At 53.1% G+C, this 20,961-nt stretch overlaps 1 protein-coding gene across 1 annotated transcript in view; it reads right to left on the bottom strand.

Moving 5' to 3' along the window:
- Window positions 1-20,961, bottom strand: part of ADAM12 (ADAM metallopeptidase domain 12) — a 267,367-nt gene that overhangs the window by 72,440 nt on the left and 173,966 nt on the right. The window contains exons 5-8 of the mRNA XM_040991939.1: window positions 17,409-17,485; window positions 9,501-9,687; window positions 2,269-2,334; window positions 1,825-1,896 (exon numbers count right to left, since the gene is read on the bottom strand). Of these exons, the coding sequence (XP_040847873.1) occupies window positions 1,825-1,896; window positions 2,269-2,334; window positions 9,501-9,687; window positions 17,409-17,485 (402 nt within the window). The remainder of the gene's footprint in view (window positions 1-1,824; window positions 1,897-2,268; window positions 2,335-9,500; window positions 9,688-17,408; window positions 17,486-20,961) is intronic.

The following is a 20,961-nucleotide window of genomic DNA, read 5'->3' as shown; positions in this document are numbered from 1 at the left end:
TGAAAAGGCCTCAGCAAGCCTGGTAGGGTATCAAGGCCCACCTATGCTCTTCCCGGCAGCTAGAAGCACTTCCGAAGTGCCAACCCTCCAAAGCCCTGGCTGACCAGAGTGCCCAACAAAGTTGTGCTTCCTACCTTGCTCCCTTGGGGTAGAAGGCAGCGTCTGCCAGCCACTCCACTGCAGGAAGCGCAGGGTCACGTGGGCCATTACTGCCTCTCACACTCAATGTGAGCAGAGTCCAGACCAAGAGCCCCATCGTGGCCAGAAGATTCATTTCTGGTTCAGCAAGTGACTGAGCTCTGAAGACCCCAGCCCCCTCAGCTCCGTGCAGGACAAGCCCCACCTCCTGAGAGCATGCGCAGGACAAGCCCCACCTCCCGAGAGCATGCGCAGGACAAGCTCCACCTCCCAAGAGCATGCGCAGTGCTTAGAGCCTGGCTCCCAGGGACCACTAACACTCCTACAGTGGCCACACCCCTTTAAAGGTCTCTGAATCCTCCTGTGTCCTACAGCCTCACGCCCCTGTCCCGGGACAGGCTTCCTCACTGTGCAGCAGGCTCCTCCCAGCCCCACTTGGCTTTGCTGGCTCCACCTTCCACACGTACCACAGGGATTCCTCTCACCACCCCGTGGGTCTCCCCACTGCTTAAGAAGGCCGGGCTGGCTCTTCTGTTAGTGCTAAGCACAGGCAAGACACCTTGGGCCTCACGGGGACCTGGGCCAGTCTGAAGCATCCGCAGTCCCGTCTCCTCCTGCTCAAGCTGCATTTACACATGCTCACCCGAGCATATGAGCATGCGTGCACACATACACATCAGTACACATTTACTGCACAATACAGCACACACATGTTCATTTGTGCATACATGTGAGCAGGCACACACACACACATCCTCCCTGCAGTCATCAGGAACTCCTGGTCACTTCGGGGCTGGTGGGGAACAATCCAAGTCCACCCTGCTCCGCTGCAGGTGAACCGCACTCCCCTCCCTGCAGTCTCTCCCTGCCAAGACCTCCTGACTCAGGAAGAAGTGAGCCGTACTCTTCTGTATCCCCCCGAGACCTCCATTCCTAGCATGGAGCTAGGGCCCATCCCCTTGGATGCTGCTGAGTGGTTTGTCCACCTGATTCCTTAGGAAGTCACGACCTTTATGTGTGGAGGAGCCATTGTGTGCCTGAATTCTGGAGGCACACTGCTGGGGGACAGTGCAGAAGGCCTTGTAGTGTGAGAGATGGGCCTGCCTTAGTTTTTCCGTAAGTGTGAAAAACTGCACTGGAATATACCAGGAAACACAGTCACAGTGGCCACAGGGCAGCGCCCTCCTGGTCCATGCTGTGAGGTTCCTGCTAGAAAAGGTCAGTGACCACAGGTCCCTTAGCCTTCGTGTGCTGTCCCAAGCCCCCAGTCCTTCCCACAGGTGGGAGGCATAGCACTGAGAAGCCTGGTGGCTTTGGTGACAGTGGTGGCCAGCCAGGGTGTGCCCAAGAACCCGAGGAGAACTTCTGCAAAGGCTGATGTCCCGAGGCACACAGTGCCCCCTCCACTCCCGCCCCGACCCATGCAGCCCCACTGGGCTTCTCAGGATTTAACCAGGGAGTCCAAGATCCCTTCAGATTGCAAGTCTGGTCAGACACAACCTAGAACAAGCCATGTCCCCAAGGCCACCACGATCCAGAAGCCGTGGGGGACCTGGGACTCATGTGCTGAGAGGACAGTCCTCTGGGAACATTTTGATCCCGTGCTCGGAGGCCTCCGGCACTTCCTTCCCTCATTCCCAGACAGCCCGAGACCTGAGTGCTTTAACTGCTCCAGAAAGAGCTTACCTTGTCCACATGATTAGCAATCTCTATTAATCGCTGCTTGACTTTCTCCAGGTCCTTTCCTTGTCTCTGAAACTTAAGGATGTGAACTGTCAGCATTAGTTAATGGCAAGATTATCAGTCAAGACTCAACACTGTGGCTCCTGGAAACACCCGGTGTGGGGCCCCCTGGACCCCTGGGGATTGCCATGGTTCACTGTGGCTCCTGGAATCACCCGGTGTGGGGTCCCCCTGGATCCCTGGGGATTGCCATGGTTCACCGTGGCTCCTGGAAACACCCGGTGTGGGGCCCCCCTGGACCCTTGGGGATTGCCATGGTTCACCGTGGCTCCTTCCCCGCCTGGGCACTCCACAATGCTCCCAGAAACTTGTTCCCGCCAAGGACTTCCAAGAGAGCAGCTCCCTTTTTGAAAGCAGCTCTCCCGAGGACCTTCCCAGAGCCCTTACCTCTCGGTTGTCGGCCACAATAACCAGCTCCACGTACTTGGTCGTCTTGAGTGTCTCTCTCTTACGCTGCCAAAAAGTAAAACGTGAATTGAGTTTCCTTTGCCTCCTGCCCAGGGCTCCCAGGGCCCTGTCGTTTGTTAACCCAGCTTGGAGGCTGCTTCTGCTCCCCGCCTCCTGGAAGTCAGCCCCCACTCTCCACCCCAAACCCCCAGAATGCTGTACAAGCAAACCATTTCGCTTGTACCGGGGAAGTCCCTGAAAAGGAGTTTAACCTTCCTACTGAATCAGCGCTTGTGGGATTAGAAAAAGTCAAGATTGTTATTAAACAGAACGAAGCCATAAACAAACAAGCCTGAGGCTCTCCCTGGAACCCGGCCAGCGACTGTTCGTCTCAGACCACATGCAGCGCATCTGAGGGTCATTAAGGGTTACCATGCTGTGCTGGTCCTCGTGGACCATGTTGTGACTTGTGACAAGGTGGCGAGGATGTACTGTGTGTGCTCGGTAGACCACGGCGCGGAGTGAAGCATTTGGGACAGAAGCCAAGCAAGATGGGCGTAGGTGGGAGAAGCAGCAGGTGGGCAGACGGACCAGTGGCAAGGAAAAGAGAAAGGGTGAGCGGGCCCAGACAGGGCTAAGCTGTGTCCCTGGCGCACAGCGGCTGGCGGGGAGGGGACGAAAGCTGGGCTGCAGAAGGTTGTGGCAACGCAGGCGTGAACCTCGGTCGAAGTGGTGGGTGCCACCTTGGAGGCAGGTTCCATTTTCACCAAACTTCCTCACAAGGCATCCAACCTCTCCCACGAACTACGGGAGGATGGCAAAGGCAGTTTTTCAGAGAAACCTAACAGCTCAGAGGGTGGTCTCCAAAGGCAACATGAGAAGCCAACAATGTATCTGCAATAAAGAGCGGTGCGGGAAATGGGAGGGGGCTGGGCCTGCCGTCAGAGCCTGCTGCAAGCCTGCCTGGAGCTGCAAACCGGTGTGTTCTGGCTGTTCAGGCAAGAGCCCAGAGGAGCGCCGCGTGCCAGTCACATAATCCTGGGGGAAGCATCTTTAACAAGTGAACGCTGCTCCTTCCCGGATCCTCCAGATTCGTAAGAGAACAATGTCTGTGGTAGGCAGCCCACTTGCCCACCTGTGCTGAACCACGGCTTCAGGTGTCCCTGGCGGAATCCGGAACCCTTATGGAGGAAGGCAGAGAGGAGCGTCCCGAAGGGCGTGAAGTCTACAGCGTTCCCACGAGAAAACGCAAACTTCACAGGGCTGTGCTGCGGGTGCTCAGCAGTCCTAATGATGGGTGGCTCACGTCCCCGCTGGTGCCAAGAGAATATCTCGCCCTTGCCCTTACCCGAGGGCGAAAGAAGTGGACAGCTTTCTCTGGTCCACAAATCCCTGATTCACCATGAATGAACTCGGCTAATTACACAGAGAAATCCATTGCTCTAGAAAATGGAGAAGTGCATTAATCTGTCATGGAAAAGGCTCTGGCTGTTCAGACTGCAGAAAGCTGCAACGAACAGGCCAGGGCTCCTTCCCACTGGCCTCGCCTGGCCACCGACTGGCCTTGCCTGGTCATCTGGAAAACACACAGATCCAGATAACGAAAACAAACACCCAGACACGATTTTCCTGTCTCTGCAGTTTTCAGAGAAGTCCACATTTTCTCATGAATTTGGAGAATTGCAAACTGAGAGAGAAACTTAAGCACATCATAATAAAAAGCACAGGGGCAGCGGCCAGCTCCAGGCCACAGCGGCTCGTCCCCTGTCAGCGGCACACACAGGAAGAGCCTTGAATGACCTTCACATGACTTCTACCGAGCTGGCTGTCCAGTTTTTCTTTTTAATGAATCATATTTAAATTTGTGATATGGAAACCAACATTTGAAACTGGCTGTCCGATTGGATTTTCATTTGGTGGGGTGGGGTGGGGGGTGGTGTTTGGAAATAAAAGCCCTTTCCCAAACAGGACCTAAAGCCAGGGAGAACAGCCCCCTATTCCTGTTTCCAGGGGAAACCGAGGCATTCTGTGAGCGCTGCCCAAGAGGAAGCCGCTTTTATGTGAACTTGGACAGGCCAGCCAAGATCAGGGTCACAACAAGTTCTCCTGGCCAGTCCCTTCCTCACGTGAGCTAGGATGTTGACACTTGTCCACTAGAAGCGCTCCACGTGGGATGCTGGGCACAGACCACAAATCCAAGGTCCCTGTGCTCACCAAGTCCACATTCTAGTGGGCTCAGGAGGAGGGAGGCAGGGAAGCAGTCACGGAAAGCAAGGCATCTGTGAAATAGGATTCTGCAAGAGACACGAGCAAGGGGCAGCGAAGGGCTGTGCTCGCTGCAGGAGCGGGAGAAGCAGGTGTGGAGTACGCTCGGGCGCGTGGAATGGCAGCCGCAGGAAGTCCTGGTGCTGAGCAGAGCAACATGGAGGGAAGGAGTGGAGGAGATGTGGCCGGATGGTGGCAGGGTCAGGACCAGGGCCCGCCCCAGCAGGGAGGCAGAGCAAACCTCTCATCAGCTCTGAACAGCTGGAGTGCCCCATGGGGAGATTTCTAAGCATCACTGTGGCTGCCAGGAGACCAGAGGACCAGGATGGTGATGAGGGTCCAGGAGAGCAGCACGAGGGCTTTATCCGGCGAGGGCAGTAACAAGGGAGCTGGGTGAACACTTTCAAGCCAGGCAGGGGAGGCAGAACCGGGCCATGACCAACAACCCTAACAATGGGCCCAGGGCCCCGGCGTCCCCAGCTGGCAGGACCAGCCAGGAACCAGTAGCAGTCACTCTCAGCTGCTGGCCTTGACTCTCATCGCTAAGCTGAGCCTTCAGGCTTGTTCCCTAGTCTGCCACTAACCAGGGACTTGTGTGGGGATGTGACACTGACCATACCCACGGGATATGACCCCATGCCTGCCTAGCACATACAGAGAGAACAGGCTGGAAAATGGAGACTGAGGCTCACAGCCAGATGCTAATAGGGTCCCAGGAGGCAGTACTGAAACTGCACCCAAGAGCCAAGGACCTGAGTGAGAACCACTGGTCCTCCCGAAGGGAAAGGCTGCAGGTCCTGGCCAGGGCCTGAGATTCAGTGGGTTCTAGACCCTACCCACAATGGACGCTGCTGTTCCTGCTCATGCTAGCCCTGCAGCTGGGGCTTCGAATGGCTTGTGGACAATGGAATTCAAAGGTAAGCTTGTTTTCCTGCCTGGGTGTGGAGAGGCATGCCAAGTTTTGGCCGCAATATGTGTTTCCCATGAACTGTCTGAAGACCCTCACGCAATGGGCTGTTATTGCAACAGAACAGCATGGCTGCACGGGGGAGCGTGAGCTGCCCTGACTCCTGACCTCACGTCCAGTGTGTCCTCGGAACACTCCCCTTCCAGCGGAAGGCAGCGGCTTTCTTCCCTGGCCCTGTAATTATCCGTACCAACAGAGGGAGCGATGGTGCCAACCCCTAAAGAAAGGGTAACGCCCAAGTGTTTACATTTGCGTCTGGGATGCGTTATGTGACTTCCCCCAGCGGTGGTTCTGTGGGATCTGTGCTTGCAGCTCGCTTGTTGAGGCTAAAATGAGTTTGGGCTCTAGAAGGCGCAGCTGACGGGCTGAGGGGAAGGCTTGAAGCCCAGGTGAGCCTGTGGGTGCAGGGGCTCTGAGCCAGACCGCACAGTCTGCAGTGGGGAGCAGACAGTTCCTGGGCTGCATGCCCTTCCAGGAGCTTCGTAGGCTTTCAGGGCAGCCTAAAAACGACCAACAGCAGCTCCGGTCTGTACTAGAGCTGCTGTGTCCCCCGGGCGTCTATTCCTAACAGTCTTGTGAGAAAAAACGCAGACATCCACAGAAAACCCATCTCCGCATGAGTTAACACTTAGTGGGGGCAGAGAATAAGATGGGTGAACAAGACGGATTAGCCGCGGTGACACTGACTGGGGGCGGGCACAGGCGTGCGGTCTCCTCGGGCAGCGGCTGGGATCTGCATCAGGAAGGCATCGAAAACAACCTTCGGTGTCATTCCAGTTCCCGAGGATCCCAGTGTTTTGAAAATCATGTTTGGTGCCATTTTCATTACAAACAAGCATTTTGAGGCAAGGACATTTTCTCTTCCATAAAACAGTCCAGGCTGTTTCTAGACAGAGATGCAGAACCAAACTGCAGGGCAGCGCGCCGTTCCTTTTCAATTTAAAGGTTCATTTACACGTCAATACGCATTATTAACACAGCAACATTGTCATTCAGGCGCTCCATTTCTCCACAAGTCAAAATGAGAGGAAATTACTGTGACAGTCGTAGTTCTAGAAAGCTACATGCTTAAAGAATTCAAATGCGGTTGGCAAGTACAGATCAAGTTCCTGCTTGCAAATGAGATGGGAAACAGGTTCGAGTATCATTTAAACCGTCAAGTTATAAATCTGAAAATGCAGACAGAGTGCGGCCCACCTGGCAAGCCAACTGCAAATGTCCTGCTTGTTTACGACTGGGGAAGTTACAGCTTAATCACGGAACCCAGAGCAAAACTGTCAGCAGGGCGGCACCGACGCCCGTAGCCTCTGCCACTCAGCTCTCCGTTGCAGACGGGGGCAGAAGCCCAGCAAGAGAACTTTCCAGAGCTGGAGGTGCTCACGGAAGCAGGTGTTTCTCTAGGTATGCCTGCCCACCGACAGTTAAGGTCAAGTCAGCCTCAATACTCATGGAACAATTCCCCACCTTTGATGGAACAGAAGCAGAGAGAAAGAGGTTCCAGGGTTTTTGCATTTACATCAGGAATGCTTGGGAATATAGGGATGGACAGAGGACTTCCGGGCCACACACACACTCAGCGCTCCCACAGGTGAGCCATAGCATAGCGCACTGTCACGTGGAGAGCCCCCAACCTGTCTGTTACAAGAAACTGGGAGGGCCGTGTTGCGGTGTGCTGAGTTCAACATTCCTCGGACATACGGATTGGGTTGCAGTTGCTCTACGTCCCATCCAGCACCCTGCTAATGCATCTAGGAGAGCAGTGGGGGATGGCCCGAGTGCCTCGGTCCCTGCTACCCACGGGAGAACTGGCCGCGGCTCCAAGCTCCTGGCTGTCCCTGGCGTTGCAGTCATTGGGAAGTGAACCAATGGATGCAAGAGCTATGTCTACCTTCCCTTCTCTGTCTCTCTGTAACTCTGCCTTTCAAATAAATAGATAAAACTTTTTAAAAAGAGCTGTGTTTGGAGAGCCTGAGCACCATTTTCAGAATGAGAACAGGGGCTTGATGCAGTAGCCTAATGGCTAAAGTCCTTGGTTTGCACATCCCGGGCTCCCCCATATGGGCACCTGTTCTAATCTTGGCGGCCCGCTTCCCATCCAGCTCCCTATTTGTGGCCTGGGAAAGCAATCGAGGATGGTCCAAAGCTTTGGGACCCTGTAGCCACATGGGAGACCTGGAAGAAACTCCAGGCTCCTGGCTTCAGATTGATGCAGTTCTGGCTGTTGTGGCCACTTGGGGAGTGAATCATAGGATGGAAGGTCTTTCTCTCTGTTTCTCTTCCTCTCTGTATATCTGATTTTGCAATAAAAATAAATAAATCTTAAAGAATAAGAAAGAACCATTTAGGAAAACCCTTAGAGAAATGATATATTTATTTTCTAAAGATTTATTTTAGGTCCCAGTGCAGTAGCCTAGTAGCAAAAGTCCTTGCCTTGCATGCATCGGAATCTCATATGGGTGCCAGTTTGTATCCCAGCTACTGTTCTCTTCCAGCCCCTCTTGTGGCCTGGGAAGGTAATAAAGGACAGGCCAAAGCCTTGGGGCCATGCACCACATGGGAGACCCAGAAGAAGCTCCTGGCACCTGGCTTCAGATTGGCTTTGCTCCTGCTATGTGGTCATTTGGGGACTAAACCAGCAGATGGAAGATCTTTCTGTCTCTGTGACTTTCCAATTAAAAAAAAATTAAAATAAGACTTTTTTTAAAAATGATTGATTTGTTATTTTAAAGGCATTTACAGTGAGAGAGAAAGAGAGACAGAGATCTCTTATCGCTGGTTCACTCCCCAAACGGCCACGATGGACAGGGATGGCTCAGACCTACGCTAGGATCCAGGCGCCACACCCAGTTCTCCCACATGGTACAGGGGCCCAAACGCGTGGGCCATGTTCCATTTCCCAGGCACGTTAGCAGGGAGCTGGACCAGAAGTAGAGCAGATGGGACTTGAACTTGTGTCCATCTGGGATGTCAGTGTCCCAGGTGGCTGCTTTACGTGGTACGTTACTATCTTAGCTCCTGAGAAATGATTTAAAATGAACCAAGACGAATATTTATGAGCTGTTGACAGTTAAGCAGTGGTCTACGAAAAAGCTGAGAAAGACACACTGCGTCAAGTGGTACCTTGCTGAGCACGCCCTCAGACAAGCCACAGAAACCCGTGTGACAGGGAATTTCTGCTTTGTTTAGTTTGTTGTTGTTGTTGCTTTAGTCAACACAGAATTTGGAAATAAAGAAAACAAATCAGGAAACTTTCGATGGTTGCCTATGTGGTTTCATTCTCATTTAAATCCAAGACTTCTGGCCAAGGTGGGGAAGGACCACAGTAGGTCCTCGCTCAGGATTCTCCACTGTTGGAGGCGGGGGCTTCCTGGCGCTGTAGGGAGGGAAGTCCCTGTGCTGCCCAGGTGCCCCACAGGCAATGTGCTCTGTCCAGCTGCCACAGGGACAGGAGGCTGGAAAAGACAGACTGTGTGGTCAACAAGGAGAGCCGGTATGGTCAGCACGGCCTGGGGTAAGCGGGACTCACTCCGTACAGCACCATGAGAACAGGTGGCGAAGATCAAGAATTTTCTGCAGCTTACTCTGAGACCCTGCCACCACACCAACTCACTAGTGAGGAACCTTTGAAATGGGTTTTTTTTTTTTTTTTCCAGGAGAGCAGCCTGGGAGTGGCTCAGGGTCCATTTCATCTTGTTTGCAGAACGGAGCCGACCCTATGGTCTAGGTCCCTAGTGGGGGTTCGCTGAAGACAGCAGAGCGGATGTCAATGCCCTCTGGCCCGTGTGACCTGCTCCTCCAGGAGGCGGAGGCTGGCACTTCCGATGCAGTGGTGGGATTCCAGTATGTAGTCTCTGGGGTCACCTGCTCCTGACCAATAGGGGTTTTAGTCACCCAGGCGGGCACAGATGGCACAAGACCTCCAGATATCTGGCATTGAGTGTCTATTTTTGAGGCCCCCCACCCAGTTCCCCAGAAGGACCAAGGGAGGTTTCTCTCATACCCTTCTGGGCGGCATCCGAGCGGGTAGTGGGAGCATGTGAGTGGCAGGGAGCTGTGACGAGTTCTGGTGCCATCCACACGTCGCCCACGTGCTCCCGAGGCTCTGCGCTGCGGAGAGCTTGTAGCCGTAGGTTGTGTTCTTCACCGGCTCTAGGATGTAGGTTTTATTTTCAAACACTATAAGTCCCCTGTTGAAATGGAAGCAAAAAAGAATACATGCATTTTAAGGGCAGCTTCTTGTCTATGGCTGGCAGTGCGAACAGGAGGCCAGCTCACACGCAGGATCTGCTTCTCGTCAGAGGAACAGTTTATGCTGATTCAGTTTTTTAACATCTCTTGCAAAACAAGTCTGAGGACTTTTTTTTTTCGGTTTGAAATATTTAATGTAAAGAATAGACTGTGTTGTGTCTTTATGCTTTATGGTTTTCTTTTTCTTGTTGTGTCTCAAAGATGCACCGCCAGGAAGAACAAACCAGAGTGTTTCATCTGCCAATCAGTCTCTCTGGATTAATTAGCAAAAGCAATTCAGAAGGGAAGTCTTCTTTGAAGAAATTTCTGCATCTAAAGTGCGTGTCCCAATCAGTCATATTTCTGACATAAGGATGAACCTGAGCTGGCATCCTTTTGTATTCTGCTTATTTAATTTCATGGAGCTGTGCACAGGAGGGCGGAGGAACCAACGCGCTTGCCAAAGCCTTAGAACTGCCTGCTGGAGGCTAAGTTCTCACCTCCAGCTCCCATGGACACAGCGCTGAGGACAGCCAGCTTGAGGTGGCCCAGTCCCGAGGCCAAGGGCGCCCCTAGAGGCAGGCAGCGTCCGCTTTGCTATGCACTGGCCCCGTGGCCTTGACTATGCTGCCGAATCTGAGCCTTGACCTCCCTACATGTAAAACGGGGCTAGGGCAGCCCTCCCTAGTCGCTGTGCCATCCATCAGAGCGTTAGCTCCAGGAGGCTGGAAGATGTCTGAGAGTGGCAGAGGGCTTTCCTGCCAGGGGCACGTGTGGGAACCAGGCTCTGCCAGCGTGTTATTCCAAAGAGGACAGCTTCGGGAAAACCCTGTGCTTTGTCAACGCACCTGGCCCAGCTGTGACTCTGTGACAGAAAACATAGCATGCAGGGGGACAAACGCACTTCTGGGAATGAAATAATTAAGGACCCCTTGGGCCAACGGTCAGGTTTGGGAGTAAAAGCATCAATCCTTTTGAACAGTGAGGGCCAACGTCACGTGGAAAGAGGTGCCCATGACGCTGTGACTGTGGGGTTGCAGAGTGCGTCCTTGCTGCCTGGAGACGGGCCACTCCAGTGATGGGAGTCGGCATCCTCCAAGTAACAGGGACCCTGGCCTTCAGGGGTGTCTGCATCACTTTCTCCCTGAACGGTAACATCCTTACCCCATCAGGGGCTTCCTGATACTCAGAGTCTCTGAGAGACTGGCACTCATGAACAGTGCACCACGACCCCTTCCACATCCCACGCATCTGGCACCTTCCACGGTTCAGCTCACTGGCCAGAATCTCTTCCCCATTGCCACATCATGGAATTTAGTAGGAGACACACACCTCCTTAGGTTCTCCCTAGAACAATCCAGGCAATCACACAACTTCCGGATCACTGCAGCCGGTTCAGGACTGACGACTGCAGGCTTAGAGCTCTGGTTCCAACAGCTCGAGAGTACAGAGCAGTGACTGCAGGCCTGAACACACCGTGGCCTGCACAAGTGGCTGATGACATCACACTTGGACTTTGGAAGGTGCTCCTAGCCATCTATTCTAGCTCAGCTGTTGCTTTCATTATTGGTTCAGCCAACACTGACTGATGGCCCAATGGTGTGCGACTGTTGAGTCATTTGTAAATCTTAATGGAATGACAGCATTTCGAAGGCAGGGAAGGAAGAGGGCTGGATTAGTCACAGGGCCCTGCTGAGCAGGACTCAGCTTGTTAGCACTCTGGGGCTGAGCCACCAATCCCATTTCAGGAGTTGTAACCGGCAGTGGGAGAAGCAGAAGGATCACGCCTGGAAGACTGGCACCGAACACAGGGATGAGCGGAAAACTCTGAGAACTCAGTTGTGCAACAGCAGGAATTGTGAGGGCTGAGTGCAAGGAGATGGGCCAAGTCCAACACGGCTTGGAGCGACTTGCTTTGGCTTATGAGACTGCTTCAAACAGCTTGTGGGAAAATAGGATTAAAAATGGGTTTATTTTGGAGCCAACAAATTTTGAAATCCATACATCGCTTTTTCCATACAGTTTCCATTGTGAAGATTCCTTGTGCTTTCGGATGCCACAGACTGGTGACAACTCATTCCACAAAGCTGTTTTCCTGCCCCCCCCCCGTTAGTATCCGGAAACCCCTCCGAGCAGATCATTCTATGGGACTTGGCTACAACGGACTCCTTCTTTGGCACATTCTTAATGCAATATAACTTAAATTTCTGTGTTTAGGATGAGTAGGGAGGACTTTTATTCACTCAAGTAGATTTTTACAATCCTAAATTCAGGGGCCAGTACTGCAGGGCAGCAAGTTGAGTTGATACCTGAGACACCAGCATCCCATATTGGGGGGCAGGTTGGGATCCCAGCTGCTTTGCCTCTATTTCAGTTAGGTACTAGCGTAGCTGGGAAGGGAGTGGAGGTGGTCCCAGTGCGTAGGCCCCTGCCACCCATGGGAGACCAGGAAGGAGCTCCTGGTTCCTGGCTCCAGCCTGGCTCAGCTTTGGCTATTGCAGCCATTTTGGTGATGGAAGATTCCTCTGTCTCTTCTCTCTCTGTTGCTGTGCTTTTCAAATTGATCAACCAACCAAAATTTTTTTTAAAGCCTAAATTAAGACAGAAAGTTTTAAAAATATAGGCAAGGGGAAATAGTTGAATAGGGAATTACAGATTTGCTAGAAAACAGACTTTCCTAGAAGAGAAAAATGACACACTTTGCATTGCGATGCCGATTTCAATACAGCCGGAGACTGGGAGTGAAGAATGTTACCACATTCTAATCACAAGAAGCACATCACTGAGAAAGTTTTTCTACTTAGTGGAAAATTTCTAAAAATTGTTACTTAAGCCATAAAAATGCTCTCCTATCTCCTTTTATCTTTTAAGCCATCCAAAGGCCAGATGTTGAGAAACTGGGGTGAAGGCCTTTTCTTTGCTCCAAACAGTTGGCAGCCTACAGGACAGCATAATTAAATAATTGCTTGGGACTGTCTTGGGTATAATTAATCATTTAGCTCTGAAGATTGCTGGAAATGACTGTGGATACACAGCACTCAAGCACTCAGGGTTTCTGAGACATAAAATTTTGATGTTCTCACAGCCCTGGCTGGCCCCCAGTTAGATAAGGAAATGCAATTTGTTTTAAGTTGCATGTCATAGATATTCAGCCATAAACTTACAACTTGGAAGGCTCTCAAAGCACGGACTGTAACGCCAGCAGGCTTGTCTCCCCTTTGTCGAGAAGGGGAGAAAGGCAGCAGAGTCTACTGGGGCAGATCCCCGCAGGATCTCGGCTGAGGCTGAGTGTCCGTGAGGACACCCCTTCAAGGGCCTTGCCAGGATCAAGGCTCTGGGCTTGCACACAGGCTTATTACTCTGCCACTGCAGCTGGAGCCAACATGAACACTCTGTCAGCAGTAGGTGGCTCCAGGAGGAGCCAGGAACCCAGTCTGTACCTGTGTGCCCATGGGATTCCCAAGCCTCCTCCAGGGCTATTTGGGGAGGAATGAGGGAGCCAGTGGACGGAGGAACCAAGAGAGCCAGGGGCTGGAGAACCAGAACTGTTGCTTTGAAAATCCGCAGACTCCCTGGCATTGCAGAGTTCGTTTGATTTTCCCTGAAGGCAGCTTCAATGACAGCTTGCAGTTGATTTTGTTGGCTTTCCAGACCTTCACTCCTCAAGAAGCAGTTGCCATTCCGGACAGCGGGTCACTCCTCCAGGAAGCGAGGCTACACTGGGCAAGACTCAGTGCTTTGGGTCTTCTGCGAAATTTCTTACTATGCCCAGGCAAACAGGGATTGGCAGATCAGGATGATCCTGGCTGGTGGAGCTTTCAGCCGCCAGGTGCATCTCATGGGAAGTAACCATCATGGTCCTAACACCGTGCTGTCAGTCACAGCGAGCCAGGCGCCGGCGTGGGACGCCCCTCCCATGCTCTTTGGAAGGAACTTGGTGATAGAAGTAAGTGCCTGTCACCAAGGATGGCAGCAAAATCAGTGACCACAGGGGCACCACGGGCGCATTCTCAGGAATGTTCATGTGAACCACCCAGGAAACTCATTTTTCCTCTCTGACGGACAAGGCTCTTGACTGGACACAACGAAGATGCCTCGTCTGCGGCTCCTGCTTCAAGCCAAATCCTGGCGCCGGGCATTAAGGGCATCTGGAGAGTGGGCCAGCAGATGGAAGATCTCTCTCTCTGTTACTCTTTCAAACAGTGGGACAGGGAAGGTGATTACTGGAATCATAAGAGGAGAATGGAATCCAGGGTCCCTCATGGTGCCCCCTCTGCTGCCACCTGCTCTGTGACCTCCTCGCTCACAGTTCTAGGCACTCCCCCACAGATTGGCACCTGGCAGACTGGCACCCTGCCTCTTATCCACGAAAGGTTCAGTTGCCAGGACTCTGCTCTCGTCCAACCCAGGAGGTGCCATCAAGTCCTTGGATTGCACCTGTCGGTGGTCACATCTCTGGCTGTGCTGAGTACTTGAAAGAGACTTCTATTTGTGACGCCCTTCCCAGTCCAGGTCCCTGGCATTTAGGTTCTGTCTGCTGAATTTCCCCTGCAGTTTTGTACACAATAACGTCACAGTACTTACCGCATGGGTTGGAAACAGCACCTGCCTGATCAACAGGTGGCCACTGAGCAAGGAAGTGACACATAAATATTTGTAGGAGTGCTGCAGAGCAAGCACGTGGGTGGGCGGGAGGCTTGGCGTCAAGGCCTCAGAGAGCCACGGGGCTTCGGGGGTGGCAGGGCAGGAGTCAAGATGCAATCTTGAATGTGCAAGAAGGTTGAGCACAGGACTCGGGGCAGAGAGTACAGAGGGGGGCACTTCTGAAAATCTGAGTGAGACTGAACAAGGGTGGGGATAGGAGGGGAGGACGGGGTGGAAGGGGTGCCGTAAGGGGAGCACAGGTGGGTCCTGAGTGGCTGAGTGAGGTCCCTGGCAGGTCCCCAGGAGTCATGCTTAGTCACCTGGGACAGCATGGACTCATTATGGAAGAGAGGTCAGGTGGGGAGTCAGGTGGAGGCACCAACCTAGGGACTTGGATTTCACTCGTTCAAGTTTTGAGAGTGAGGTCTGGGACAGGTGTGGGACGTGACCTTGGGCGTCCTTCAGGGTGGAGGACAGGGCTGCAAGGTTCCTAACCCAGCTGGACTCTGCTACACATTTACCTAGGAAGAAGGCACTGGAAGTGGGGCAGTGGCACAGAGCTGTGGCTCGCGGCGTGGCCAGAGGCCCAGAGGCTGAGGAGCTGGTCGCAGAAGCCAAGGGGGCAACTGTTCCCAGTGAGCAGGTGCACTCCAGGCTGATTCCTTCCTCCGTAGCAGTGGCTGCACTGTGACGAGTTTATAAGCCTCGGGACTGGCTACGAGGCAGGTTTGCTGAGCACTTGGGTGCAGCACCCATGGGTTCCACTACGGTTCCCTGGGGACATGGAATCTCCAGTTCTGAGGTCGAGCAGTGTGGAGTTCCTGATCGCTTCTTGGAACTCCTGGTCTGGCAGACAGAAAAGTGACCACACGGCTTTTTCACGTGCTTGAGTTTCTGGGCCCTAGACTTCCTGGCCAGGTGCTCCACAATGAGACACCAGGAGCCAGGGGGACAGTGGCCCAGTGACAGCCACGGGCAGTAGCCTGAGCCTGCAGACCGCCTGCCTCCCAAGATTCTGGTCTGCTTTTGGAATCTCAGCTGAGATTCCTGGTCAGAGTTCTTTGAAGGCGTCCATTCAGTCTGTTCTTTACATGCAACACTTGCTGGGTGAGGCTTGCTTTTTCCCTGACGGCTGACTTGCAAAACATGACGTTCATTAGAATGGTGACCCTTGATTTCACTGACCACCACATTGGCCACCTCCACCCTATGACAACTCGATGGATGACTTTTTGAATGGTATGGGGGCAGTTACATCACAACACAGATGGAAAGCCAACACAAAGCTTCCAAGAAATACATTTCAGTGTGTACTTGGGCAGGAGCAAATTGCCAATCTCCCACTTCCAAGGCCCACCTGATGATGGGTGTTCCCACCTGTAGTCAGGGGCAGAGCAGGAGGGTGGCTCCCCTCGAAACTTCCTGCAAAGGGGGTGGGGCAAGGTCAGGTGCCTTCAGACAAGGATGCAGGCACCCACGAAGGATGCATTGCCCCCTTGCACTCAGCCTCCTCACCTGCCATCCCCTCTCCAACCCTGCACTGCTCCCCTCCATCTGGCCTCCTCACCTGCCATCCCCTCTCCACCTTGCACTGCCCCCTCATTTGCTTCCCTTTCAGCTTTGAATGATGACTTGTGGGGTTTCTCTTCTTCCTTCTTTGCTGGTCCAGGACAGGACCTGTCCTTGCCTGCCTGACACCTGGCGGGCCACCTCCTTGCATCCTCTCTGCGGGGCTCCCCCAATCTCATTGTGTCCTCTGGGGTTGGAGGAACCCCCTCCCCAATCTTAGACCTTAAATGTGCCTTGGGAGCACGCGCTATTGAACACACTTTCTAACCGCAGATTTTTTCCTTCACGTCTCCCAGGCGAGGACCCCTGAGGCTGCGTTTCCCTTTTATTTCCAGTCCCGATCGATTCTGCTGTCAGTGAGCAGCTGATGGAGTGCAGCTTTCCCCCCTGGGGTCCGAGTCTCCGCTCATGAGATCATCGTTTTGACTGCATGACTCAGGAATTTCTCTGTTGACGCACGGTCCATTGCGTCTCTAAGCAGAGCACAGAGCCCTGGGCAGTGGGGCTCTCCGGGGCACTGCGGAAGGAGCCATGGGGGCCCCACTGCGCCTCCCATCCCCACCAGCCAAGGGGTGGGGATGCCCTGCACTTGCTCCTCTGCCTTCTCTCAAACTCCAGGCACGAGCATTTATTTCACAGTGCTCCCCTCTGCCCCGCTGGAGCCAGAGGGCTTTCCCTCAACTTAGCCAGGCCAAACGTGACCCAGCCTGAGGCTGCCATGTGCTATATGTGGCACTTTGCGTTTGTGCTGTGTGTGCCATAATTTGTGTGGTGTGTAGCACTATGTCAAGTGTGTGCTGCGGTGTATGATGCCACATGTGTACCACACCCGAGTCTTCCCCTTCTCAGGGTCCCACACAGGGCTCAGAGGCAAGGCTCTCCCTTCCGGAGCACAGCGCACTGCCCTGCCTTACGCTCAACCCACACCCTCTCCCGCGTCTTTCTCCCTCTTTCTTCACAAAGCCATAGCTTACCACCACTGGCCCAAACCTCTCGGACTCAGAGGACCCAGGCTCAGCTTCTCCAGGCCCGGAAAGGCCACGGCAGCCAAGGGCTGCATGGGAGATGGCTTTCCCGGGAGCCTGGAGGATGGCTGCTGCTGCTGCTGCTGGCAGGGACCATGAGCCCCTGCCTAGCCCACCTGGATTCCACTCGCCTCTGTTATGGTCAGAGCAGTTGCTTCACTTCCCCACTGGAGGCCCTTTGAAGCATCTGCCTTGGCACTGACCCCCGAGGCCTGGCTTTGAGGCCCTTAGGCCTGAGGGCCACATCCAGGATCCCACAGGCTGTGTGAGAGTGAAAACCACGCCAGCCTGTGCCTCCCAGCCCTGGGGCAGGGACGGTGTGGGCTTGGGAGCCCAGTGACAGGGGGCGTGGCCATGTGGGGACCCCATCTCTCACTCCGAGGGCCTGGGGGCACAGGAAGACACACAGTTCGCCCACGGTTGCTGTGCTTTCAGCCACTTACCTGAGACCAGAGCAAGTGCTGAGACTGACGGCGGAACCAGCGTCTCCTCGCACATGACCGTGGTAGTAACAGTGACCCTAAGGGCAGAAGAGAGAGCAGGTCAGGTGATCAGCTCTTCCCACGCTTGGTAAGCCCGCCCTCCTCCACCTCTCTGTCCGTCTTCTGTGGCATCACCAGCAGTCCCCCGAGGACACTCTCCTGGGTTCTATTGCTTCCTGATGCCAGTGCTTGCAAAGAAAGACCCGGCAGGCACACTTCCTTCCCTCTGTCTGCAATCACAGTTAGCTTCGCTATTGAACAAAGGCTACGCCACAGCCCCAAGTACGCAGGTGACTGGCAAAGCAGCCGTGCAAATGCAGTACCCTTCCTGGTGGTCCTCTTGGGGCTGCTGCACATGAGGGGGGCCCTGGGGGAGGGCCTCAACCCATTCAGGGGCAAGAGCACTGGATGCCTGGGTGCCCACCTAGCCCCTCCACAAGCACATGGCGACAGGAAACTCCCCCCTTTGCAGGCAGGGTTTGGGGGCAGTTGTTCTGCCAGGCAAAATCCTTGCTATAAAAAGGGACCAGGTGGGTGTGAGTGACGGAGGAGGCAGGGAGGAGGGGAGCAGAGCTGTGTGTCACCAAGCACCAAAGTACGCGGTCCCCTGGAAGGCCCCTCGGGCGGGACATGGGGGAGCCGCACTGTCCTGCTTGTCTTCTTGTCAATTCCAGAAGTTCCTCACACAGGCAGGACATCAGCACGTTGTCTGTGACTAACACGCTCTGCTTAGTATGCCTGTTGTTCAGAATTTCTGATTTTTATAAGTTCAAAGTCATCAATCTTATTCTTGTTATGCGTGTTTGAATATTGCTTAAAGCAGCCTCTTTTTAAAATTTATTTTACTTTTATTTCAAAGTCAGATATACAGAGAGGAGGAGAGACAGAGAGGAAGATCTTTCATTCAATGATTCACCCCCCCCCCCCCGCCCGTGACCGCAATGGTCGGTGTTGTGCTGATCCAAAGCCAGGAGCCAGGAGCCTCTTCCAGGTCTCCCATGTAGGTGCAGGATCCCAAGGCTTTGGGCCGTCCTCGACTGCTTTCCCAGGCCACAAGCAGGGAGCTGGATGGGAAGTGGGGCTGCCAGGATTAGAACCAGCACCCATATGGGGGATCCCGGCACGTTCAAGGTGAGGACTTTAGCTCCAGGCCTAAAGCAGCCTTTCTAAAGGTCATAAATAAGTCCTTGCTCTTCCATTTCCCAAGCCTCCCAATTAACACTGTGATCTGTCTGAAGTTTGCTTTGTGGAAGCGTGCGGGTGGAAGCCAGTTCCCCCTACAAACCAGTTGTCTTCCCATGATCTGTCCTTTCCTCCCTGACACAGTGTCACCTCATCATGGCACCTGTGACTTCACCTTTGCCTTCCTTGTGCTAGTTCACTGGCAAACCTCCACCGACCTGTCCCCGTGTCATCACACCATACAGTTTTGATGATGATTGTTCATAAAATTTTCCCTTTAAAATCATAGCAGGAGCAGGTTTTAGAAACTCACCCTATTATAAACTTAATCAGTCCTGTATCTGCTCCTCCCCAAATCCTCATCTGTGTTAGCAGACACTTCTTGTCCTTCTGCAGCCACTGGTGGCTGCTGGTCCAGTACCCATCCTCACAGATCTGCCCATTCTGTTTGTTTCAGAAACAGACATACTTGTTTTATGACACTGCACAAGAAAGCGAAGATTTGAGACAGTCCCACAAGCAAGTCTCCTGGCACCTGCAGCTCAGATGCTCACTAGCTGTTGAAAACAGCAAAGTGTTTCTGAGTGAAGGACTATGCCCAGCTGTCTTCAGAGACACTGCTGCCACACACGCAGCTGATGACAGCTGTGAAGAGAACCTCAGGTCCCCGGGACTCGCGTGGCTGCCACGTCCCTGGATGCCGTGGCCTGATGCTGAACCCGCAGTCTGCAAGGTGGGCCTGGGCTGGAGTCAGACAAATTGTGTCCAGCTTCTCTCGCTGAGCGCAGTGTTCTTAAGGGTCAGGCAGGCTGTAGCAGGTGTCAGTGCATCACTGCTTCGTACTGCTCAATGACGTTCAGTCTTTTGCTTACATTTCTTCCTGCCGACGGGTACACAAGCTGTTTCTGCTTTGTGGCAGTGTGAGCAGCCACTGCTGTGCACACTAGCGCATGTGTTCTTGGGAGGACCTGGGGTTCCCTGACACCCGCTGTAAGCAGGCATGTGGGCACATGGCACTGTGAGGTCACATGGACACTTGGTTTAATTTTCAGAAGTGCTGCCAAACTGCTCTCTTAGGCAGCTGGACCATTTGACACCAACGTAAGAAATGAGGGTTTCAACCTCTCCCAGGCCAACCCTTGTTAGCATCTCTTTGTTCACTTATAGGCATCCTAGGGGATGTGAAATAGTGTCCCAGCTTGATTTTTGTTCATCTCCCTAGACTAAGGATGTTAACTGCCACTCCTGTGCAGATGACCATGTGCCATCTCCTCTGTAGAAACGTCGGCTTAACTCTCCCCTAATTCTAAACAGAGTTAGTGACTTAGTGGTTGAGTCGCAAGGGCTCTTCCTCTCCTGGGTACCGGGCCCTCAGCAGACCTGAGCTCCCACTGCGTGTGTCTCACCTGCTTGGGTGTCTATGGAGGCCACGTCCATCTATGCCCTTCCCTGGGTTGTCCGTGCTGCGGGTGCTCTAGCCAAAAATCTGACCTAAGTTTGTGAAGATCCAGCCTTACATTCTGAGAATCTCATCATCTTGGCTCTCACATTGAGATCTCTAACCCATTTGAACTGGATTCTGTGGTAGGATGTGCAGAACATGGCAGAGCTCTTTGTGTTGGCACACCTTTCTTAGGGTACTGTTCCCTTTTCTCAACGTTTCTAGGCTGTTATTGCCAGTCTTCTTTCGGGTACATCTCAGAAAAATGTGATCTACACTGAGATTTCAGCTTGGATTACACTCAAAGCATGAGTCCGTTTAGGATCAACTTGGATTTTCACAAGCAAACTTTCCCAATCACATGCATGGCAGGTCTCTCCTTTTAATAAGGTTATTTTTAAGAATTTGTTTAGCTTGATTTGTATCCCAGGTGCCTATTGGAAAGTTCTTGCCAAGTTCATGCGAAGGTGGCACATAGGTTTGTTGATACCATGAGTAACATTTTCCTTCTTCTATTAGGTCTTTCATGCTGTTGTTTTCTAAATAAAGGAACGTTTCTGATTCTATAAGTTGTCTTCATTAACCATCTTGCTGGAACATCTCCTCAGTTTAAGAGTTTTAGCGTAAGTTGGATTTTCTTGGCTGTTGATCCTATTACATGCAAACAACGAGAGCCTCGTGGGCTTCTTTTTGAAATCCCCTTCCTGGGTGGTCATCCAGGGGCCAGTGCAGGAGAAGGCACGTGCAAAGGCAGGGACAACAGGGCCAAGTGACAGTTCTGGTTAGTGGTCTGACCACAAGGCTCAGGTGCAGGAGGTACAGCATGGTGCCTGGCAAGGCTGGCTCTGCCACAGGTTGTGTCTTAGCAGAGGATCCCTGGCACCTGTGGAG

This window comes from Ochotona curzoniae, unplaced genomic scaffold (assembly GCF_017591425.1).
Source record: "Ochotona curzoniae isolate NIBS_2020 unplaced genomic scaffold, NIBS_Ocur_1.0 contig_66, whole genome shotgun sequence".
Classification (NCBI taxonomy): domain Eukaryota; kingdom Metazoa; phylum Chordata; class Mammalia; order Lagomorpha; family Ochotonidae; genus Ochotona; species Ochotona curzoniae.
The sequence above is the reverse complement of the archived record's forward strand: the minus strand, read 5'-3'. Positions and strand labels throughout refer to the sequence as shown.